Raw genomic sequence first — 25,216 nt, forward strand, 5'->3', positions numbered from 1 at the left:
GCCCGAGACCGCCCAGGAAGGGCCGCGGATGGAGAGGGATGTGGGCGCGGACCCGGAAGCTGGAGCCGCCTGGAGAGCGCGTGCGCGTCCTGAGACCAGCCGTCCCCACTGGGACGGCCACTGCTCCAGCACCAGGTCGCAGTGAAGAGAGGAACCGCCCGAGAAGAGGAAGAAGAAAACGCCTTCCTTGGTTTCACTCAGGCTGTGAACTCTCCAGGGCTTTCCCAACAGGGGTGAGCCTCTGGCCTAGACAGATGATTGCAAAAATTCTGACCGGATTTCTCCCCAGATGCCTGGGCCCCTAAGCCACCCTCTTCATGGGAGTTTGCTCAACTTTAGGGAGTGAGTGGGAGATTCCTTAGGACAGGCCCTGTGGTCTGGGGATTAAGGACTTTGAAAGGCTGGGAGACTGCGGCAGGCGTTCCTGGTGACCTGGTTCAGGGTCCCTCCCTCTTTTTATGTCTCAGTGCACCCCGACCCCAGGTTGGTATCTTAACTGGAAAATAGATATCCCTTTGGAACTGGCATGGCCCCCTCTGGAACTGGCCCCCTCCTTTCCAGGAACACACATCTCCCAACTCTCTTGGGGAGAATTGCCTTTAAGCTGGGTCTGAATATCCTCAAGCTCCCTCTGGCAGAACACGGGTATGTTAAAACAAAAAGTTCCCATCCAGGTGTCATACAGGTTAATTGTGCCACTGTTTTCTTAACATACAGCTCTTATTAACTGAAATTTCAGAAACAAAGACCTGGTTGAGATAAAAGAGGCATTTATTGGGGAATTGTTAGAGCTAAAGCCTGCAGACACAGATTCAGGAAGCTCTGGAGTTGTGACCTGCCAGGCTAAAAAAATGGAGGAAGTTTATAAAAGACAAAAACAAGAAGCCATGGTTAGTTACAAAACTTGTTTGTCAAGAATTATGATTGGAGAAGTTGAGAGTGCTTGTTAAGCAAGGATTGGTTGAATTTGAAATAGTTGCATAACCACAAGGCCACAAGGCGGGAGGGGGAAACTTGAAACCAAAAGGAAGCAAGGGGGGGAGGGGGACCCTTGAAACCAAAGGAGCTGGCAGATGTTGCTGTGTCCTTGGATCTGGTACAATACAAAGAAAGTTCAAGTTCTTTAGTTCTAAAATCAGGCCCTCAATGGCCTCCCAATTCCATTTTTGTATGCTGAACTGTGATTACTCCATTATAATTTCTTTTCTTTTTTTTACATAAATTTATTTATTTACTTTATTTACTTTTGGCTACGTGGGTTCTTCGTTGCTGTGCGGGGCTTTGTGTAGTTGTGGCGAGCAGAGGCTACTCTTTGTTGTGGTGCGTGATTGGATGATAAATGATTAGGAATACAAAAAACATGAAAAAATGGGGCCGCCACTCTAACTAGATGTGTTACACAGCTGCTGCAGTAAATAAGTAAACTGCTGCTTCAGTAAACTACCTAAATTTCATTGATAGCACAGTATATATTTACTTATAACTCATGGAGCTGTGGAATATAGGAGTTCCTGGTCAGAATGCAGCTTTCTTCCCTGGAAATTCAGGGACATAGTTTTCTTTTCTCTTGAGGTTGTGCCACCTCTAAGATCTCCTTGATATTTTCACCTAAATAGAGAAAGGGGAAAGCTTTTGTGAAGACATGTCTGAGTGTCCTCAGCCTACAGCGGCTTGAAGCAGGATTTTGGTTCCTGACCAGAGAGTGAAGTCAGGTCGTGGCAATGAGAGCGCTGAATCCTAACCACTAGACCAGTGGCCGGTGACAAGGCCCTGGTCAGTACGGCTTTGCAGAAAATGAATTTCCACAAAGAAACGGGAAGTAGTGAAACACGTGAAGTGTTTATTAGGAGGAAAAAGAGTACATGTGAATACGCACACACGGGCGGGCTCAGAGGGAGAGTTGCGCCCTCGTGGTAGTTTGAATCACTTTTATGGGGCATTTCTTCTGGGTGTCCTTTGGCCAATCATCTTGCTTTGCCTGGTTCTGAGTCCATATTTGGTACATCTCAGGGTCCTCCCGTGTGTGTGTGCATCTCTTAGCCAAGATGGATTCTAGCCAAGAGGCCTATGGGTAGGTTGACATCACTCCCCTTTTTGACCTCCAAAGAGCCTCTCTGAGCATGTATAGTCGGGAAGGTCTCCTTGACCTTGAAAATGAGAAATGTATGGTCTCTTATCTAGGCAGGGATGAGCTCCTTCTCCTCTTCATCTTGGAGTATCTGTCGACAGGGGACAAACTCCAGCTGTTCAGCCTGGGGCCCATCTGTCTCCTGCCTCAAGTCCATTTCTGGAAGGTCTGTGCCCAGTGACATAGCGACATACCTCACCTTGATTCACATTCACATTAGTGAGAATTATTTCTGTGGCCACATCTAGATGAAAGGGTTGGTGGAAATGTATATTTATAATATAGAAAAAATCCTCAAAACCCAACAGCAAATATGCAAAGACTCTAACTACAAAATGGGCAAAAATCATAAAGATACATTTCACTGAAGAGGATAAACAGAACAAATAAACACATGAAAAGATGCTCAACATCTTTAGCCATTACGGAAATGCTAATTAAAATCACAGTGAGATACTACTCCACAACCCTCAGTACAGCTAAATTAAAAAACCCTGGCATCAAATGCAGGGAAGATGTGGAGAACCTGATTCACTCATACGTTGCTGGTGGGAACGTAAAATAGTATAGTGACTATGGAAAAGTTTGGCTTTTTTTTTTAAGTAAATGTACAATTACCACACAACCCAATCATAATTCTGAGTATTTATCCCAGAGAAATGAACATGTATTTCACACAAATACCTCTACACAAATGTTTATAGCCATTTTATACATGATAATCCAAAACTGGAAAAAAGAAAGAGATGTCCTTTAATAGAGGAATGGTTAAGCAAACTAGCATACATCCACACCATGGAATACTACTCAGCAATAAAAAGGAATGAAGTCTTAATACACATAACAATTTGGATGAATCGCCAGAGAACTATGCTGAGTTAAAAAAAGCTAATCACAATTTCCTATTCTCTTATCTTTCAGAGATGCTTTCTGCTGGCAGTCATTAGAATGACCAGCATTCCAAGTGTAAACGCCAAAAGAAAAAATGGACTTGAGAAGTTTAAAACTTAAAATATAGAAAAAGAAAAGAACATATGAAAATTTTTTGTTTTACAAATGAAGTGTGCTTTCATTAACTTACATCTAGTTCCTTCCACCTCTATTCCATCTTACAAGCCACTGCCATACTAGATCTCAAAGCACCATTCTGATTATTGATGCCCCATTGCATGACTGCCTTTCAACGGTCCCCAGTGGCTATATCCATGGCCATTTACTGTCTCTAATCTACCTTTATAGCACCAAACACCATTGTTATCAATATTTAAACTTCCCTTACTGATGCACTCTACACCAGCGATTCCCAACATAGGCTCCCTTTTAGAATCATTTTGGGGGCTTCCCTGGTGGCGCAGTGGTTGAGAGTCTGCCTGCCAATGCAGGGGACACGGGTTCGAGCCCTGGTCTGGGAAGATCCCACATGCCACGGAGCAACTGGGCCCGTGAGCCACAACTACTGAGCCTGAGCGTCTGGAGCCTGTGCTCCGCAACAAGAGAGGCCGCGATAGTGAGAGGCCCGCGCACCGCGATGAAGAGTGGCTCCCACTCGCCGCAACTGGAGAAAGCCCTCACACAGAAACGAAGACCCAACACAGCCAAAAATAAACATAATAAATAAATAATAAATAGAATCATTTTGGTCGGGGGGGAACATCTCAGAAAATATGGATGCTCAAATACCATCCCCCAGAGATCCTGATTTAATTAGGCTCTCCTGGTGCATTAGAATCATTTTTAAAAAGCCTCCTAGTGATTCAAATGTGTAAGCAGGGTATGGAATCATAATTCTACCTCATTCCCTATAGCTGAAGTAACAAGTTCAACTTTGTCTAAATCCTATCTTTCCTTTAAGGTTCAGTGTAAGTGCCGTCAACCCCCATGAAGTCTTTTCCCAAAGAGAAACACTCCGTGGCCCTTGGGCCACAAGCAGTGTAGTTGGTAAGTTAGTTACAGACCAAGTTGATGTCATACGATCATTATTGACCTTTTAAAGCCTCTCCTGTTTCATTTATCCTCCTTTAAGTCCCATTTCTGTCCCTCCATAGGCACCTATTCTTGCGCGTTTGATGTGCACTATTTTTTTAAACTGATATTGTTTTTCACACAAATATATTTAATAAATATTATTATTTTAGTATAGTGAACAGGTGCGTATCACAAGATTATACTTAATTTTCATGTAGCGATAACCACCACCCTAATCGTTAAATATTACCGGCCGCACTCAAGCCTTCTTGGGTTCCTGCCAATCACTATTCCCTTCTTGCTGCCAAAAGAATCTTCTTAACCTCAGAGATTATTTTTGCTTGTTTCAGAGCTTTTTATAAATTGAACAGTTCAAGGTGTATTCTATTATGCCTGTTTTCTTATACTGAACATTATGTTTTTGAGATTCACCCATGTCGTTGCCTATAGCAAGAGTTTGTTCATGCTCATTGCTGAATAGTATCCCATTGTATTAATATACCACAATATTTTTCCATTCTCCTATTAATGGGCATTTGAGTTTTCAGTTGTTGGCTATTACAAATAATGCTGCTATAACGATTTTGTGTATGTCTTTTTATGCACATATGTGTTTTTTTGGTGGGGGGCAATGTGAGTAAAATTTCTGGATCGTGGTTTAGTTATGATCAACTTTAGTTGTTATGTCAAAGAGTGTTCCAAAATTTCTATAAATACTTATACTCCCACCAATAGTGTATAAGTGTTCCAGTTGTTTTATATCATCCCTAAGAAATTATATACTGATCTTTTTCATTTTATCCATTATAGTAGATGTTTAGTGATATCTGTGGAATATTTTCCCTGCTAAATTTTTTTTTTTCTATATCAAGGTAAAGTAAATATCATTCATGTTGTCTGGTATGGCAAAATTCTGGACGTTTCACAAAATAATACTAAGGAGTAATGCTTAATAATAAAGTTACTAATAGTAACTTTTGTCAACAGGGAATGATCTTCTCCTTAGGGATTCGGTGACAATTTGTTATGGAATTTATTCAAACATCTATTGCTATGTTTTCAAGGTCACCAGTCTTTTCTTCTGCAAGTCTAACCTGCCATTAATCTAGCCAGTGAATTTTTCATCACAAGAAATTGCAGTTTTTATCACTAGAAGTTGGGTTTGTATCTTTTCTTAAATATCTTCTGTGACTGTACTTAATAGTTATAGAAACATTTTGATTTCCTTATCTGCTATTTGTAATATCTGTATTATTCCTGATGCTGAAAGCTCAGCCCTTTGTGCACTGGTGCCTAATCAAATCTCAGAGACAGAATTTTGGGTGCAGTAGAAAAGAATAGCTTTATTGCTTTGCCAGGCAAAGGGGGACACAGCGGGCCCATGCCCTGAAAAACTGTGTGTCCCAATCCAGGGGAATTTGGTGTGGAGTTTTAGCAATGGTTCAAGAACGGGGTTGCTGATAAGATTAGGGTGTGTGCAGGGACTGCACTCCTTTAATCTGGTCTCAGGTAATCTAATGAGTTTCTGTGGTTCCTTAAATCTGGCCTCAGTTTGTCTGCTTGAAGAGCTTCTCTGGTTACTTTAATCTGGAATGAAGAATGCTGACATCTTTCACTTGTTGGGGGTTTTAGTTCTATAAAGACCTTAAAGATATTGTTGTGTGTATCCCTTGAGGCAGAACCAGGACCCTGCCCCGAGGCTGCACTATTGTTTCTTGACTGCTCCTCCCTTGTCTCCGCCTCCCCTCCTTTCCCTGATTAGCAACTGTTCTAATCTGCCTTTAGAACTCAGGGAAGGTCATGGAGGCTGGAGTCTATTCCCTACAAACAAGAAATGGGGCACAGAAAGACTTCCATGCCCAGGAGCCCCACAGGATCCTGCTCGGTTTCATTCCTGGGCCTGTTTGTATTGGCTCATTTTCTTCACATCATGGGTCATACTTTTCTGCTTCTTTGAAATCTTTGATAGCATTCCAGAGATTGTGAGTTTTTACCTTGTTGGGTATTGGATATTTTTGCATTTCTCTAAGTATTCTTGAATTTGTTCTGAGACACAGTTAAATTATTTGGAAATGGTTCTAGCCTTTTGGGTCTCCCTTTTAAGATTTGTGTAAAGGAAAAGTCTACAGTCCTTCCTAATTGGTGTTTCTTCCCCGTGAATCTCCTTTACTATGCACACAGAACTCTTCACTTCTGTCACTTCTAGTCACCAAATGCACGAGATTTTCCCCCTAAACAAGCAATTCTCTATGACACTAGCCTGATGTCCCATGATTTAACTCAATTCTAACACCATCAACCTGGAGATAGCATCAGATCCCACAGGTTAAGGGCTCAGTCCCACAAGATTGCTCCCCACTTCAGATGCCAGTGCAAGTAGTAGGCCCCAGGTTACCCATAACTTCTGTTCAATTTGACTACAAATCGGAGATTACCATGACCCCCTCCTCGATATTGATTAATTTGCCAGAGTGGCTCATAGAGTTCAGGGAAACCCTTATGCTTACCAGTTTATTAGAGGGTGTGATAAAGGATACAGATAAACAGCTTGATGAAGAGATTATATAGGGTGAGATCTGGGAGGGTCTTGAGGGCAGGAGCCTCTATCCCCATGAAGTTGGGGGGCACCACCCTCCTCATGTGAATGTGTTCATCAGTTTGGACGCTTTCTGAATGCCATGCAATTGAGATTTTACGGAGGCTTCCTTGCATAGGCATGATCAGTGATTAACTCCATTTCCAGCTCCTCTCCCCCCTCTGGAGGATGGGGAGGATGGCTGATAATTCCAAACTTCTAATCATGGCATGGTCTTGCTGTGACCAACCCCCTCCAGGAGCCCACCCAAAGTCACCTCATTAGAACAAAAGATGCTCCTAAGTGCTCTTATCACTTAGGAATTTACAAGGGTTTTAGGAGCTTTGTGCCAGGAACAGGAACATTTTATATATATAAAAGATATATGTATTTTTCCTATTATCTCAATTTGTTAGAAGCAATCAGGTCACCATTTAGTCTATGGTTAATCATTCTCCACCACTGAAGCAAGATATTTATGACTACTCTTTTTTTTCCCCCCCAAGTGCAGTTTTTATTACAATTAAACAAAGACAAATAGTAAACTACCAGAAAGAACTTAAATCAAGGACCTAGGATTTTTGTCTCCATTCTTTTTTTTTTCTAACTTTTTATTTTATATTGGAGTACAGCCGATTAACAATGTTGTGATAGTTCCAGGCGCACAGCAAAGTGACTAAGCCATACATATACATGTATCCATTCTAACCCCAAATTCCCCTCCCATCCAGCCTGCCACATAACACTAAGCAGAGTTCCCTGTGCTATACACTAGGTCCCTGTTTGTTATCCATTCTAAACATAGCAGTGTGTACATGTCAATCCCAAACTCCCGAACTATCCCTTCCCCTCATTCTTCCCCCCTGGTAACCATAAGTTCGTCCTCTAAGTCTGTGAGTCTGTTTCTGTTTTGTAAATAAGTTCATTTGTATCATTTCTTTTTTAGATCCTGCATATAAGTGATATACAGTTTTCCTCTTTCTCTGTCTGACTTACTTCACTCAGTATGACAAGCTCTAGGTCCATCCATGCAGCTGGAAATGGCATTATTTCATTCTTTTTAATGACTGAGTAATATTCCATTGCATATATGTACCACATCTTCCTTATCCATTCCACTGTCGATGGACATTTAAGTTGCTTCCATGTCTTCACCACTGTAAACAGTGCTGCAATGAACATTGGGGTGCAGTTATCCTTTTGGACTATATTTTTCTCCAGATATATGCCCAGGAGTGGGATTGCAGGGTCATATGGTAGCACGATTTTTAGTTTTTTAAGGAACCTCCATACTGTTCTGCATAGTGGCTGTACCAATTTACATTGCCACCAACAGTGCAAGAGGGTTCCTTTCTCTCCACACCGTCTCCAGCATTTATTGTTTGTGGATTTTTTGATGATGGCCATTCTGACTGGTGTGAGGTGATATCCCACTGTAGTTTTGATTTGCATTTCTCTAATAATTAGCGATGTTGAGCATCTTTTCACGTGCCTCTTGGCTATCTGTATGTCTTCTTTGGAGAAATGTCTATTTATGTCTTCTGCCCATTTTTTGATTGGGCTGTTTGTTTTGATGATATTGAGCCGCATGAGCTATTTGTAAATTTTGGAGACTAATCCCTTGTTGGTCACATCATTTGGAAATATTTTCTCCCAATCTGTGGGATGTCTTTTCGTTTTCTTTATGGTTTCCTTTGCCGTACAAAGCTTTTGAGTTTAATTAGGTCCCATTTGTTTATTTTTGCTTTTTATTTCCATTACTCTGGGAGATGGATGGAAAAAGATATTGCTGCAATTTATGTCAGAGAGTGTTCTGCCTATGTTTTCCTCTAGGAGTTTTAGAGCGTCCAGTCTCACATTTAGATCTTTAATCCATTTTGGGCTTATTTTTGTGTATGGTGTTAAAGAATGATCTAATTTCATTTTTTTACATGTAGCTGTCCAGTTTTCCTAGCACCATTTGTTGAAGAGACTGTCTTTCCACCATTTTATTGTTTTGCCTCCTTTGTTGTAGATTAATTGACCATATGTGCTTGGGTTTATCTCTGGGCTTTCTATCCCATTCCATTGACCTATATTTCTATTTTTGTGCCAGTACCATACTGTTCTGATGACTATAGCTTTGTAGTATAGTCTGAAGTCAGGGAGCCTGATTCCTCCAGCTCCGTTTTTCTTTCTCAAGATTGCTTTGGCTACTTGGGGTCTTTTGTGTCTCCATACAAATTTTAAGATTTTTTGTTCTAGTTCTGTGAAAAATGCCATTGGTAATTTGATAGGGATTGCATTGAATCTGTAGATTTCCTTGGGTGGTACAGTCATTTTGACAATATTGATTCTTCCAACCCAAGGACATGGTATCTTTCCATCTGTTTGTGTCATCTTTCATTTCTTTCTTCAGCATCTTATAGTTTTTGGAGTACAGGTCTTTTGTCTCCTTATGTAGGTTCATTCCTAGGTGTTTTATTCTTTTTGATGCGATGGTAAATGGGATTGTTTCTTGAATTTCTCTTTCTGATCTTTGTTATTAGTGTATAGAAATGCAACAGATTTCTGTGTATTAATTTTCTAACCTGCAACTTTACCAAATTCATTTTATATATATAAAAGATATATGTATTTTTCCTATTATCTCAATTTGTTCTAGGCAATCAGGTCACTATTTAGTCTATGGCTAATATTTCCCCACCACTGAAGCAAGATATTTATGAATACTCTTAAAAAGCCCCATAAATGATGAGGTTTCCCAGGTTTCTGGCTGGTCTGAACAGGCACTATTCCCATCTGGATGGGAACACTGGATACTGCTTCCTCTAGTCATTTCATATGTTTTGTTTGCTCCATCCTCATACACAAGTGCTGATCAGTACACTGCTGAATACCCAAGGGGAACACTCTGTACATCCCCAGAATCCTCTCTCTATGTGTCTCTTTCTTTTCTGATACTCTATCTGCATAGGCCTTGTCTCTGAGCTTCCCCTCTTCACCTCAGGGAATCTCTTGGCATTTCTCTGGTTTTCCCCTGCTTAGATCACACCTACAAAACTATCTCTGGGCAGTAGCTGGGGCAATTGCAGGACTCACCAAATTTGTTTTCAGAGGATCACTGCCCTTCATTGATTGATGCCCAGTGATTGAAAAGGATTTTTTTTTCACACATTTTCTTTTTTTTCTTTTTAGTTGATTCAGGCAAGAAAGTAAATCTGGTCCCTGTTATTCCATTTTGACAGGGAACAGAAGTCTGCGGAGTTGATCTTTCTAAGTTAAAAGCACTTCACATTTTAAAATTCTAAAGGACTTAACTTCATTTGTTTCCTTTACAGCCCACTTACTGGGCGGGGGTTTTGCTTCTCTTCTAGCTGATCGTTTAGATTCAAACTGTTTTCACTTCCCAGTTCCTGCTGTTGCAACTACTTAGAGACGGTGCCGAGTGTTCCTGTTGAAGCAGAAACATGACTGTGGAGGAGGCTTCTTCGAAAATCTTACAGACAGACCCTACATCCAGAGAAAGCATGGAGGAGGGACGATCTGGTAAGGTAAAATTGATCAGCTTTGACAAAACGAAACAGCTCTTAATCCACTAACCACTGACAGCAGGATAGAAATTGCACTGCAGGAATATAATTCTTCACAGTTCACCTCCATAGAAGGAGAGGTGTTTTGAGGGACTAGAGGTGGGTGAGAGGACAAGTGTGTAATTGTTGCATCGGTGATTGTGTTACTGTGTATGTTACTTAAATATTTCTGCACAGTGAATTAGGTTGCAGGAGGTTAAGAGAAAAATGTTGTTTGGGTTTATTTTATTAGTCCTTGTATTTCTCCCAGGTTGCTGGCAACTTGCACCCTGGCAAGTCACATTATGATATTAAATAACAGATCATTATATCCCAGAGTCATGGCAAACAGACAACAATAGTTTTGTTTCTTTGTTTTTATTTATTTATTTATTTAATATATCTTTATTGGAGTATAATAGCTTTACAGTGTTGTGTTAGCTTCTGTTGTACAACAAAGTGAATCAGCTATAAATATACATATATCCCCATATCCCCTCCCTCTTGAGCTTCTCTCCCATCCTCCCTATCCCACCCCTTTATTTATTTATTTATTGAGTTTTTTTTTTTTTTTATGTAACAATTTTGAAATACATATACTAATAAAAGTTGCCAGTACCTACTGTATAGACAGGGAACTCAGCTCAATATTAGGTAACAACCTAAATGGGAAAAGAATTTGAAAAAGAATAGATACATGTATATGTAAAAAAAAAAAATTAACCATGACACCTATTCTATAGTCTGACTGAATCTAATAATCATATATTTAGAATCTGTTATTTGTTAGACACAGGGCTACAAAGACAAATTATATTTAGACCCTGATTTCAGGGTTTCATCATCTCAAGGACAGCCAAATGAGTTACTACAATTTGATGTGATTAGTGCTACAATATATTTAATGAAACCTAGGGAGTTGGAGATGGCTTCACTTCTGAAGTGACTTTTGACCTGGTGTCACATTTTCTGGAAGAAATAGGATTAAAACTCACAATTTTAAAAGAAATATTTATTGGAGTATGGTTGCTTTACAGTGTTGTGTTAGTTTTTGCTGTGCAGCAAAGTGAATCAGTTCTACATATACATATATCCCCTCTTTCTTAGTTTCCCTTCCCAGTTAGGTCACCACAGAGCACTGAGTAGAGATCCCTGTGGTATACAGTAGGTTCTCATTAGTTATCTCTTTTATACATAGTAGTGTATATATGTCAATCCCAATCTCCCAATTCATGCCACCCCTCCCTTCCCCCCTTGGCATCCGTAAGTTTGTTCTCTACATCTGTGTCTCTATTTCTGCTTTGAGAATAAGTTCATCTGTACCATTTTTCTAGATTCCACATATAAGTGATATTATACAATATTTGTTTTTCTCTTTCTGACTTACTTCACTCTGTATGACAGTCTCTAGGTCTATCCATGTCTCTGCAAATGGCACTATTTCGTTCCTTTTTATGGCTGAGTAATATTCCATTGTATATTTGTAACACATCTTCTTTATCCATTCCTCTGTTGATGGACATTTAGGTTGCCTCCATGTCCTGGCTATTGTAAATAGTGCTGCAATGAACATTAGGGTACATGTATCTTTTTGAATTATGGTTTTCTCCAGGTATATGCCCAGGAGAGGGATTGTAGTTCTGTTTTTAGTTTTTTGAGGAGCTTCCATACTGTTCTCCATAGTGGCTGTACCAGTTTACATACCCACCAACAGTGTAGGAAGGTTTCCTTTTCTTCACACCTTCTCCAGCATTTATTGTTTGTAGATTTTTTGATGATGGTCATTCTGACCGGTGTGAGGTGATACCTCATTGTAGTTTTGATTTGCGTTTCTCTAATAATTAGTGATGTTGAGCATCTTTTCATGTGTTTTTTGGCCATCTGTGTGTCTGCTTTGGAGAAATAAAAGTCATAATTTTTTGTTCAAAAAGTAATTCTAACTAAATACAAAAGTATATTTTCTTTCCCTTGGGTACAAAAGTGCCCCACAAAATTTCCTTTTGGAATCAAGGGTAGATCTGATATTCAGTGATATCATTAAATATTTCAGCTAAAATCTATTGAGGCTCATTTATGTGTCCAAATGATTTTCTCTTTGCTTCCCCCTTTGTCTCTCTCCCTCTTTATGTCTCTCTCTCTCTGTCTCACAGGCTCTGGTGCACTTTTGTGTTCTCTCTCTCTCTCTCTCTCTTCCTCTCTCTCTTTCTCTCTTTCCTATTCACTCCCTGGCCCTTTGATTATGGTGGATCTTCAGCTAGCCTTATGTCATCCTATTTAGAGTACCTTACCAAAGTAGTTTATAAAATGTGTCTTACCAGAAATTTTCAGGAGTGATCATAAAAATGATATGAGCATCTTTTAAACATAACCATTTTAGTTAAAGAGTTTTGATTTAATGAGAACATCAGAGTATTAAAACAACATAGTGATTGATTAGTAAAAGCATTTGTTGAAATATAGTATCTATGTGTTTAATTTTGTTATTTATCAACATCCATACATTAAAAAAAAATTGTAACCTCCTTCCCCTCTCCCCAGTTGATGTTAGCTGAGAATTAATTTCTTACTGTTCTCTAAAGAGACTTTTGTTTAATAAAACCATGAATAATTATTGACTCAAAAAAAAAGTCCCTGCAGAAACTGGGACTATTGGTATATAGATCATTTGTCATTTAAAAACCGATGTGGGTGTTTGAGGGTGGGAGTTGGAGGCTAAACCTAACCACCAGCAAACCCTTTAGCATTTGTAGTTTATAGAAAATTTGATGAGAAAGAAAAAGAACATAGCTCACACGTGTTTGTATTTCAGTCCAGCAGAAAGAATACCTTTTACTGAACCTCTATTTTCTGCTAAAAACAAGCATTTCCTTCTTTCTTCTTTCCTTCTCCCCTCCCTGAATTTTATTTTTTATCAACAGGATATTGTAGTTCCTGAAACACAGGGTTCATGCTTAATGAAAAAGAAAGTGCTTAAAGAATGTTAATGTTTTTCTAGCTAAGTCAAGTGCTTACATAACTGAAATTATTTGACCAGTGCAAATGTGAAACCTATTTTTTTGAAATTTAAACAGTTCCTGTAAGTTAACTAAGTTTTCTAGAACATGAAAATAAAAGTTAAAACCAGTAGACCAGTAATATGGTTCATTTCTCTGTTCTTCTGTGAGATAATTCCTGACACCATTTTTCAAACTAGAAATTTGAAGGTGGTTGTGTTCAGAGTGTAATACAAGAGGCATATGAATTTAGAGGGAGACAAAAAGAGGACACACCAGAGGAGAGTGTCAGGAAGGAAGAAATTTTCCTCTGCTCTTCTGGCTGGTTTAAGAATTAAATTGACATGAGATAAATAACAGGAGAAAATTAAACAAAGGTTTAATAACATGTATACATGGGAGAGACACAGGAAAACTGAGTAACTGACTAAAATGGCCAAAAACTTCACCTTAAATACTGTCTCCAGCTAATGACAAAAGATGTTGGGGGTAGTGGTTTGGGACTTAAAAGGGGAGGAAGGTCATTGACATGGAAATGGAAAAGCAAATGTTTGGTGAATAAATGTTTGCTGGGCCACACAGAGACAAGGGACACAAGAGCGGACTCTGATCTTTAGGCCATTTCCAGTTTCCCCCATCACACTCACCTCCTAATCTGCAGAGATCTCTGGTGATAGCTCTATTCCAGGAACAGGCCTTCTATCTAAATTCTTTTAGGCAGTTAGGGGGATGGTCAAAGATTCTTCCTGAGTCCTTGGGGTCTTGATGGTTTTCAGCTTGAAATAATCCACATGCCAACGAGACATTTTGGGGTGGCAAATTTTATTCCCCTACAAAAAAGGAGAAGAGAAGTATTAATAAGTAAGCAAGAAAGAGAAATGGAACATGAAACAAGGGAGGGTGTTAGGAGCTAGATATAGGGAAATAAAGGAGAAGAAAAAGGGGGAACTTTTAGAAGATTAGTAAGGGGGCAAATAGGAGATTTATTGGAGAGGTGGAAGGGGAGATGTACGTCTTAATCTTCTAACAAAGAAAAAAATGATGCAAGTCATAACATACTGAGTTTCTAAGACAGTTTTGCTTTAATGTAGAACCGGAAAGAATGAAGGTCGAGATTTTCTTATGGAGCCAAAATCCAAATGTCATTGTATACTGTTTAAACAAGCCAATCCGATATTTTTTTCCCCCTGCCTAGCATTTAAACTGAGGCTTCCTATCATTCTGGAAGATATACGTGAAGTGAGTGAAATGTAGTGGTTAAAAGAAAGTCAGCAGGAACTTTTTCAAAGTATAATTGGCATTCAGTAAAATTCACTCTTTTGGGTTACATTTCTATGAGTTTTGACAAATACATATAATCATGTAACCACATCACAATCAAGATATAGAACAACAACAAAAAAAAGATATAGAACAGTTCCACCCCCCTCCCACGCCCACGCCCACGCCCTTTGTAAACATTTCTTTCCAGTTCCCGCACCCTTTGGCAACCACTGATCTGTTTTCTACTCTTGCTTTAGAAGAATGTGTATGGAGTCTGACTGTTTTTCATTTGGCATAATGCATTTAAATTCATCCATATTGTACTGTGTATCAATAGTGTGGACTTAGTAAAGGGAGACATTATTCACAAGGACTCTTGCAATAGGAAAAGTGCTCTAGAAAGGTTCTCATATTATAAATAGGGCAAGAAGGGGAACAGAACACGTGTGGGGAAAGAAAGCATGAGTGTGAAGAGCAGGTGCCACTTCCAGAGTTAATACTTCTCACTTGTGTTCCAGGGACACGTGGTCATGAGCACACACGAGCTGTTACTCATCTCAGTGCTTTCTTTAGTGCTTGTTTGCATTTTCAGGCAAGCCAGAATTTGGGGGTCTTTGGGGAGGAGAGGGGCTCACTAAAATTTATCAAGCCAAAGCCAAATAAGAAATGAAGAATTTTGAACATGTTACCGGGTGCCAGCTCGCTTAGCTTGCTGCACGACAGGCCAATGAATCGGAGAGGGGGTGCTGAGGCAGAGAGTACAACTGTACTCGGAAAGCCGGCAGACCGAGAAGATGACCTGCAAGGTTTAATCAGTCCTGTTTTCAAAAACTTCTCCAGGATTGGCTGAATTCCCTTTTGGGCCTCTTGTCTCAGAGGATATTGTTTTAGATTAGGCGTCCCAGCGTCCCTTTTTAATGGGATTTGCGTTGGTGTTGCATTTTTGGTCTTCCCTGGAGTGCCATCAGCCCACGCTTCTGGCCTTATCTTTTCATAGACCTCAGGGGGAAAGAGCTCTGTCTCCTTCTCTGGGGTTTCCATGAGCACCTTTTGTAGGCTTAAATCGTGCTCCAGTGGGACCCTGATGTCAAGCTGTTCTGGGGAAAAAGTTACTTGAGCATTTAATTTACGAAGGAGATCTCGTCCCAAAAGGGGGATTGAACACTTGGCATGTATTAGAAGCTATGTTTCAGGCTGAGGTCCCCTAGTTGGCATTCCAGAGGTTGTAAAAACGAACGGTTTTGTACTTCTCCAGAAATTCCTGTGACTGGGATAGACTGAGATGTTTTCTGTGCCACTTTGGTGTTTACCACAGAATATGTGGCACCCGTATCTATTAGAAAGTCAGTCAACTTGTTCCCCACTGTCAAAGTGGGGAAATTAGAATCAGACGCCTCAAGTCCAAGGGAGTCCCTGGGCCTCTTCATTCATTATCAGAGTGTTCCTCTCTTTTTACCATATGAGAGGCTCCTGTCTTCCTTCTATTATTCTTTCGTCTAGGGTAATCTCTTTTCCAATGCCCTTCCTCCTTGCAGTAAGCACATTGTTCCTTCCCCAATGGTGGCTTCCTTTAGGTTACTCACCTTCTGGGAATTCAATGCTGCTGCCAGAAAAGGTGCATTCCATTTTGCATCTTCTTGCTTCTGTCGTTGTTCCCTGTTGTTGAATACTTTAAAAGCAACATCTACTAATTGAGAAGGGTTCATTCCAAATGCACCATCTAACTTCTGTAATTTTTTCCCTATATCTGGGGCACTTTGCCCGATGAAAGTCATATTTATCATCCTTACATTCTCAGGGGCCTCAGCGTCTGCATCTGTGTAGCGCCTATAAGCTTGATAAATCCTTTCTAGGAACTCTGTTGCATCCTCATTTGGTTTTTGTTTTATCTCCTGAATCTTGTTTAACCTCTTTTGTCTAGGTACCCCCTTTTGAAGACCCACTAAGACACACCTCCTATAATGTTCTAGAAGTGGCATGCCCCCACTATTAGGATCCCAGTTAGGCTTAGCAATAGGGACTGACAGATTTGCTTCTGGAGTTCCATTTGGATCTACTAGGTGGAGCTGGTGTGCTTCCTCTCTAGCCTTGTCAATGACCATCCTGCTTTCATCCCCAGTAAGCATTATATTCTTAAGAGTGTGAATGTCTGCCCAAGTGGGATGGTGAGTGGCAAATATGGAGGTGAATGAAAAGTTCAGTCATACAGAGTGGGTCCTTTGGAGGAAGGCGTTTACTTTTTCACCACTAAGTATCGTGCTAGCTGTTCTTTTTCTGTAGATGATATTTATCAGGTTAAGTCCTTCAATTCCTAATTTGTTGGGATTTGTTATCTTGGATGAATAATACATTTTTCACATTTTTTCCTATATTTATTGAGATGATCATGTGCTTTCTCTTCTCTTATTTTGTTAATGTGATGAATTATATTGAGTAATTTTCTAATGCTCCTTTCAGTATTTCTAACCAGATCTCTTATTTATGGAGGTAAATCTGGATCATTTGTATGTTTCTTTTCCATCCTGATTTCTACTCTTTTTGATTCTTATTCTCTCATTAGCTCTTCTTCCAATAACTGGAAGATTCTCTAGGAGAAATAAAACTCAGTTTCTTGGACCATGGCTCTCATTTGTGGACCTGGACCTTTTGTGAAGGGGGTTGGCAATAGGGGAGTTGAGGTACAGCTGACTTTACAGGTTGATTCTGTGATAAATTTAAGTTTTTCTTCCTAATACCTTCATGAGATTGAGATTATGACATTTGTATTTATAGGTAAAGGCCTCCAAAGAAAATGCCGACCATTTACATCTCCTGTAATCCCGCTTTACTGTTGCATCATCATTATTATGGTCCTAGCTACAATTGTGATGGTACTTTCCACTTTTCTGGCAGGTGAGTTACCTGTTCTCCAAACTTTACATGTTCTTCACATATTTATGTTGTCGATAAATACTTATTGAGCTCCATTATGTACCAGGCACCGTGTGAAGTGCTTGAGGTATATCAGTGAACAAAACACGCAAAAAATCCCTGCTCCTAGGGAACTCATATTGTAGCAGGAAGACACAGATGCTATAATATAGGGGTAACAGTTTGAGGAATACAAGTGGCCAGGGTAAGCCTCATTGAAAGGATGACTTTTCAGCAAACTTTTGAAGGTGATGAAGGAGCCATGTGGCTATATGGGGAAAGCATTCCAGGTGGCAGGAACAAGCAGAATCAAAGGAGGAATCTCCTTGGTATGTTGGAGGAAAAGCAAGGAGGCTTCTTCACCTAAAGCAAAATGAGAATGAGGGAGAGTAACGGGCTGGGGGTCAGGGAGATAATAGCCTTATGAGTCAGTTAAAGACTTCAGCTTTTATTTTGAGTGTAGTGGGGAGGATCAGGAAGAGGTAAATTGTAGGAGAGGAATGCCATGATCTGAATTTCACTGTAGAATAATCATTTTGACAGCTACTTTGAGAACAGATTGTTAGAAGAAAAAGTAGACTCAGGAACACCTGTTAGGGCAAACTTGTAGAAATCCAGGCCAGAGAGGAGCGTGGCTTGGCCCTGATGGTAACAGTGGAGGTGGGACTAGGTGCCAGAATCTATCTACTTTGAAAGTTGAGTCAACAGTATTTCCTATCAGATTGGATAAGGGAGGAAAAAGTGAGGTTATGGAACAAAAACATCTATTCTTCCCATAGCTTACACTCTGAAATCTTGCTGGTTTCAGAGCATCTAACAAGGACCCAAATATTTTTATATATATTTAACAGAAATATGTATAAAACAAAAAACTACATAGGAAACCCTACGTTGTATTTTTGGTACTAAAATCAATATTTGAACTGTGTTATGTTTTGTCTACTAGAAGGTTTTATACCTCCTAAGAAATGTACCATAGTAAAATCTAGGAAAGGCAAGGAGTTTGCCTTTCTTTTGTCAAGAGTAAGAAGGACTGATATTAAGGAAGATGTGGGAAAGGGAATCTGTATGATACTAGGAAAGAATACTACAGAAATTAAATGCTACAGAAATTGATTTCCTTAAAGCCATTAGTGTCCGTGGACCCCTGGGAAGTCAGATACACAGGTACTCTGCTTGAAGTCCAGTGGACTGATGACTTTTGTGCCTGGGATAAGACTGTCAGTGATGACTTAGAAAGGCAACAATTGAATGTACGTACTTCAAGACTGACCTCAGGGGTAAAAGATCACCATATAAAATATATATATTTATTCACATATTAGTTTCTGTAGGCCATTCTGTTCCAAGGCAAATCCTCAATATAATAAAATCATTTAGGAAAAAAACAACTACTGCTAGCTTGCACTCAGCAAGTGATCATGGATCTCAATATTGTATTCTCCCAGAAACCAAAAAAAGAAAAATGATCTCAGAAAGGCCTGCTGTTTTGGCAAGCAGTGAAATGCAATCATATTTCCACATATTGAGTAGCAGTTGGTATTTGATAAATGGCTAAGGGTGGTAGCATTCCAAGAGGCATTAGAAATCTTAGTTGGTAGCGCACTACAGCTCAGCAATTCTGCACATAACCAAGAGCTGGACAGTGTCCACAGAGAGTATTTATTATGTAACCAGGCACTTGAGAATATGTTTCTGGAAGCAAAATAAGATGATGATAAGGGAAATTATGTAATGAGTGGTGCCAAAATACATATAAAGGAAAACTATTCATCGGGAAAAACAAACGCATTTGGGCATGGAAGACATTTTTAACAATTTGTCTACCTATAGAAAGTAGCCCCTGTTCAGATTTTAAGAAAAACAAAATGCTACTAGCAAAGGCCATAAAAGTACAAGAGTCTAGCTGATACTTGGCCATGTTTTTCTTCAAATCCCTCATTTTGGAATTTGGTTATACTGTACCTACACATACACATACACATGTATATATATATATGTGTATACATACATAGGTAAAAAAAAAGACTGACCTCAGGATGGTAAGTGGAAAAATAGATAAAAGGGATGAGAAAATGTATTTGTTATGATTCACTGTGTCTGTCCAACTTTTAGTGAGAAACACAAAGCCGGTCTCGTATGTTCTGTATGTCACCTGCCCAAAAGAATGGATTGGATTTGGAAGTAAGTGTTTTTATTTTTCTGAAGACACAAGGAATTGGACATTCAGCAAGACATTCTGTACTTCATTAGAAGCTGTTCTTGCTCAGTTCGAAACTGAGGAAGAGCTGGTAAGAAGTATTTTTGGATCATGTTCTTTGTTGAATACTTAAGCTCCCTGAGAAAGATATAGGCTGCATAGGGTGAAAGCTGAAAGATGAGGAAGGACCCCATTCCAGGCAGACTTGGGGGCATGGGATGCATATTAGTGCCTAATATTTGTTTGGGGTATATTCTCTGCCTGGAACCCTGTGAGACAATTTGCATGCATTCTCTCATGTAATCCCCATAGTTAACCTTCAATTAGATGTATTGTTCCCATTGTACAAAGAAATATGGTAATCATGTAATTTATCATCCAAACTGGGACATTTTGGGAAGTGAAAGTGAGAATATTAATATTATGCTGGAACCACAGGCATAACCTGGGACTTTCCCAAATTGGGATGTATGGTCACTTTAATGTAATTTAGGATTAGAGGTATTTGAGTGATTTAAGCTGAGAAGTGGGGACTAGTCTCCCTCCAAAGTCTAAGCTTCTCAATTATACCAGGCTGCCACCCAAAGAGAGATGCTGGAGGGAAGAGAGACTCAAGAGTAATATGAAAGAGACACGTGTTCTTACTTTCTGTGTTTTATAATAGAACTTCCTGAAAAGATACAAAGGCCCTTCTGACCATTGGCTTGGCCTTAGAAGAGAATCACCAAAGCATGGTTGGAAATGGACAGACAGCACTGAATATAATGCCTCGTACGTTTTTAGTCTTCTTTTCCTTCTATTGTGTTTACATGTGGTTATGTGTGTGAGTTGTGTTTATGGGAAAATAAATTTAATATCATGGAAGGCTTACTGCTCTATGAGGTACAAAATAGAAATCCTTTGTATGCTCTTCCATTTATTAGCTGTGCCTTTGGAAAACCTTATTGTGATTTCATTGAAATCTTTAGCATGATGATGACATTTGACATAGTTTTTCCACTTTCATCCACTGACTTAAACTGTGCTGAAATCCCTATTTAGAATGTAGAGAGAACAGCTGATGCACAGCAGGGGTCCTACAATCCTAGAAAGCCACTGAAGCATTGATATCCACAGACCCTCAGTCCACTCTCCCAGCTGCTGCGTCCATTCACAAAAGGAAGGTCATCAGGGAACCAATGGGAAACTCCCCCTAAATTATCTCTGGAAGGAACTTAGTAACATACCTCGGATTGTGAACACCTCAGTGGGGGTATTTTGAATTTAACCATTACATTGGAGCAGATAAAATATAAGGGCCCAATCACTTCCATCAATCAAAGCTAAGCCATTTTAAGAATTTACTATTAAGTAAATATTTTTATTTTCACACTTGTATGAAACAGGTCAGGAGAACACTGAAAATAATCTTCACTGAAGGCCACTGACAATGGAAGTAATCAATAAACAGTCAATAATAAGAATAGAAAAGAGTTTTATTTGAGCCAAGCTGAGGACTAGCCCGGAAGCCCGCTTCGCAGATTACTCTGAGAAACTGCTCCAGAGAAGCAGCGTTTCCAGCAGAGTTTTATATTTTATATTTAATATCTTGTCAGAACAGAGAACATTAAACAAGTCAGGGTTACATTTCTTCAAGGTTTCAAATTAAAAAAAAAAAAAAAAAGACCAGCATGTACACAGCCGGCCAGTATGGCCTTGGCCCCTGGGAAGGGAGTCTTATCATTGAAGGAGGACCAGTATTGGTGTCCCAAGAAGAGGGGCATTTAATCTTTATTTTTAACATGGTCATTCTTTACTTCTGGTCCATGTGCCCTTTTCTTTAATAATTAAAGCGGATGTACAAATGTATGTTTGTTAGGCCACAAACAGGCTATTTTAGATAGCATAAAATTCAAGTTAACTCATGTATAAGCCATCATGACTTCCCTATATCTCAATATGTGATAATTTCTTTTATCACCGCCGATGGCAGCAGTTCACTTGGCTACAACAGCAAGCACTAGTTAAATACCTGATAAACAACATAACTGGATTTGGTATGGATGACGATAATCTTCTGATATTCAAGCAGGGACTTTGAGAATAGAAAAGGAACGAAATACAGACATGGTATATATTTACGAAGAAGCCATATGAATGACAGATTTTCACTTTTCTCTTGTTCACATTAAAAATACCTGGAGTAAGGGTGCCGAAGAACACAGAGGAGGAATGAATGTAGATGTCTGTCCAACCTATGCTTTTTTAATATTTTTGTGTTTGGTTTTAGGTTTGTCATCAAAGGAGTTGGGGAATGTGCCTACCTGAATGACGTTGGACTTAGTAGTGCCAGGAACTACACACATAGAAACTGGATTTGCAGCAAGACAAATAATAATGTCCCCATAGACTTAAATACTTCAAGGACTTTTTAGGGAATTTCACGCACCATCTCCAAGAGATGCATTATAAATTGTTATATACAGTTGCTGCTGTATTTCTTGGCCTGCCAAAAATATCACCAATGTGCATTTATAATACTTGTTAACAGCAAAAAGGCAAGCTATCCTTGAATGATGTAATACAGGGATTTGGAAGAGCATGATTCTAAATTAAGTAGGTGTTAAGTAATATGAGTTGATATTTATATTTTGAACCCAACAAATATGAATGAATTCCTCTTTTTCTTTACAGACAGCCCTGTATTTGTACACATGGGACCATAAAAATGACTATGATAGCTGAAACCATGCAAAATGATTTTAATAACCAATGAGAAAAGATACAATTGGTTAACACATTCAAAATTCTCTTACTGTCAGTTGAAAATATATAGGGAAATTTTTAAAAGTACTAAGACTAGGGACTTCCCTGGTGGTCCAGTGGCTAAGACTCTGCGCTCCCAATGCAGGGGGCCCGGGCTTGATCCCTGGTCAGGGAACTAGATCCCACATGCCGCAACTAAAGATCCCGCATGCCGCAACTAAAGATCCCGCATGCCGCAACTAAAGATTCTGCATGCCTCAACAAAGTTTGAAGATCACAAGTGCCGCAACTAAGACCTGGCACAGCCAAAAAAAAAAGAGAAAGTACTAAAACTAATATTTATTTTAGACTTTATATCTTAAAACATTAGAAACACTGAAAAAGTGCTTTTTACACTTTAATTCTTAGTGTTTATGTTTTAAATTACTGTGTGCTAAATAAATATTATACCTATAAACAAATACCAATCTTTTGTTTACCCTTTATTGGATTTTAAAAATCCTGTTTTTATCCCAATTAAATCACAAATAGTTAGTTACTTCTACTCATTAGGCATTCAATACCCAACCTCAGAACTGTTTATATACGATTGAATTTTAGAAACAAAATGTTTTAAATTTTTACTGCATTAGCTACACTGTACTGATGAGTCCCAAAAAGGACGAAATAGCAATTTATAATGCATCCTCTCTCTTTATGTACTTCCATTTCTCCCATCTCATTGGTGTATTTGTCAGCTGCTTCTTTCCTTTTTTTAAATTTTTTATTGGAGTATAGTTTTACAATGTTGTGTTAGTTTCGGGAGTACAGCAAAGTGAATCAGTTATAATACACATATGTACACTCTTTTTAGATTCTTTCCCCATATAGGCCATTACAGAGTACTGAGTAGGGTTCTCTGTGCTTTACAATAGGTCCTTGTTAGTTATTTACTTTATGTATAGTAGTGTGTATATGTCAATCCCAATCTTCCAATTTATCCCTCCCTACCCCCTTACCACCTGTTAACCATAAGTTTGTTTCTGTTTTGTAGATAAGTTCATTTGTACACTTTTTTTAGATTCCACATGTAAGCGATATCATATGATACTTGTCTTTCTTGTCAGTTTCCTCTTGTAATTCTATGCAGTTTTGTATATATTTAAATTTGTGTATATTTATATATATTGTATATTTTTATTATTATATATACTTGAGATTATGTATTGGATGCTTTCTGGCTTACAGTTCATTTTATCTCAGGTTTTCTAAGAAGCAGGGACTATGTCTAGTTCACTTCTGTGTCCTCGGAGACTAGTATTGGGTTGGCCAAAAAGTTCGTTCAGGTTTTGTGATACGGAAAAACCCGAACGAACTTTTTGGCCAACCCAATACAATGCCTCAAGTACAGCATATGTTCTAAATATACCTGTGGATATATCTTCATGACTATGAGATCCTGCCCTATTTGCTTAGCTTTGCTTAGTTTCTGCTAACTTTCTCATAAAGAAAGGTAAATTTCCACAGAAATCTGGAAAGTAAAAAAAAAAAAAAAAAGATTTTATATTGATAAACTTACAAATGAAAGTTTAAGTTAGCGTGACTAACTTACAAATGAAATTTGAGTCAAACTGTGACCCTAACTGACCTAGTATTCTTTTACAAACATTTTCCAAGCCATGTATCTAAAGCATGAATTCTGTTTCTTAGCTGTGACCTTTAAAAATTACATAGCCCCTCAAAGCAGAGTTTCTTCCCATGGAAAATACATATGAGTATAGTTTCCTGTGCTAAATGGGAAGGAAATCTAAAAAACAGAGGATATAAGTATAACTGATTCATTTTACTGTACAGCAGAAACTAAGACAACATTGTAAAGAAACTATACTCCAATAAAAATTAATAAAAAAAAGAAAACATGTTGAAATTAAACCTTTGATGGATATGAAACTATACCAAACTCACTTGGGAGCATGCAGACAAAGAAGTCTCAGAACAACCTTCACAGTTCCTGACAAAATTGTCAATCCTGGATGGGGAGGGGTACAAGTAAGCTAAATAATATTAAGAAGGATATTCTGTACAAATTGAGATGACTTTCTGACATCAAAGAACTTTTTCTTCTAAATGCTAATGTTTCTATATTTCATAGACCTTAACTCTAGTTTCAATCTGAATAAAATCACACTTCAACCAGAAAAAAAATTTATATATATGTGTGTGTGTGTATGATTACCAGTTTCACTGGCTAGTTTTAAGATTCAAATGAGGTAACAGATGGAAGTCTCTTGTCACTATATCTGACTTAGTAAATATTTAATAAATAGTTTTTCTTCTATTATTGCTCTATGGAAATAGAAGTAAAAATAACAGCAAATATTCTGCTACCAGTGTGGGAACGTCTAAGTGATGATAAATCCAGTGTCACTTTCCTGCTGCCACCAGCAGGAAGTCAGCGAGCTGTATGAATCAGTTCCTAGTGCTTCAGTAGAAATCACTACTGGTTGAATTAATCATTCAAAGCTCATGAGGAAAACATTTCTTCACAGGAACAAGCCTGCAAAAGTACCTAGAAAAACATCTACATAATTTGGGACTTACCCATTCTTCCCCTTTAAATTCATTCTGATTCATTCTTTATATTGTAACCAGATGGATTATTCTAATCCAAAGTGTAATCGGGCCACTCCTTTAAATAAAATCTTTTAATGACTTCTCCATTACTCTCAGTGTGCCACCCAAACTCCTAATGCTAATCAGGGTCATATAATATAATTGTGTCACTGCCTCTCCAAAATATAAAAAACAAAACAAAAGCCTCCTAGAATTAATGAGTCCAGAAAGGTTGAAGGATACAAGTTCAAGACACAAAACTTAATCACTTTTTATATTCTAACAATCAACATG

The 25,216-nt window shown here is 38.7% G+C and overlaps 2 protein-coding genes across 3 annotated transcripts; one reads left to right on the forward strand and one right to left on the reverse strand.

Moving 5' to 3' along the window:
• The first annotated feature begins 99 nt into the window (after positions 1-99).
• Positions 100-24,518, forward strand: CLEC2D (C-type lectin domain family 2 member D). Its single transcript, XM_082349277.1, has 6 exons — positions 100-233; positions 10,061-10,196; positions 17,248-17,367; positions 19,501-19,676; positions 20,250-20,356; positions 21,855-24,518. The coding sequence occupies exons 2-6, from the start codon at positions 10,118-10,120 to the stop codon at positions 21,997-21,999; spliced, it is 627 nt and encodes a 208-aa protein (XP_082205403.1). The 5' UTR covers positions 100-233; positions 10,061-10,117; the 3' UTR covers positions 22,000-24,518.
• On the reverse strand, positions 11,669-16,688 carry LOC309608781 (uncharacterized protein). 2 transcript variants are annotated; one of them, XM_082349274.1, is made up of 3 exons: positions 16,059-16,688; positions 13,860-14,042; positions 11,669-12,108 (listed from the first exon to the last, which is right to left on the reverse strand). In XM_082349274.1, exons 1-2 carry the CDS (start codon positions 16,599-16,601, stop codon positions 13,926-13,928), a joined length of 660 nt encoding a protein of 219 aa, XP_082205400.1. In that variant the 5' UTR covers positions 16,602-16,688; the 3' UTR covers positions 11,669-12,108; positions 13,860-13,925. The 2 variants fall into 2 exon arrangements, with proteins under 2 accessions (XP_082205400.1, XP_082205401.1); XM_082349275.1 differs by having other exon boundaries at positions 11,669-12,111.
• Positions 24,519-25,216: the final 698 nt, after the last annotated feature.

This window comes from Balaenoptera borealis (assembly GCF_965194805.1).
Source record: "Balaenoptera borealis genome assembly, chromosome: 13".
NCBI classification, from domain to species: Eukaryota; Metazoa; Chordata; class Mammalia; order Artiodactyla; family Balaenopteridae; genus Balaenoptera; species Balaenoptera borealis.

Excerpts from the sequence above, each read along its gene's own strand:
- LOC309608781 (XM_082349274.1), bottom strand. The coding sequence starts at position 16,601 with ATGCTTACTGGGGATGAAAGCAGGATGGTCATTGACAAGGCTAGAGAG. Across the intron at positions 14,043-16,058 it reads CAGCATTGAATTCCCAGAAG|GGGAATAAAATTTGCCACCC; the intron begins GTGAGTAACCTA and ends CCTTTTTTGTAG.
- CLEC2D (XM_082349277.1), top strand. The coding sequence starts at position 10,118 with ATGACTGTGGAGGAGGCTTCTTCGAAAATCTTACAGACAGACCCTACA. Across the intron at positions 10,197-17,247 it reads CATGGAGGAGGGACGATCTG|GTAAAGGCCTCCAAAGAAAA; the intron begins GTAAGGTAAAAT and ends TTGTATTTATAG. Across the intron at positions 20,357-21,854 it reads AGCACTGAATATAATGCCTC|GTTTGTCATCAAAGGAGTTG; the intron begins GTACGTTTTTAG and ends GTTTGGTTTTAG.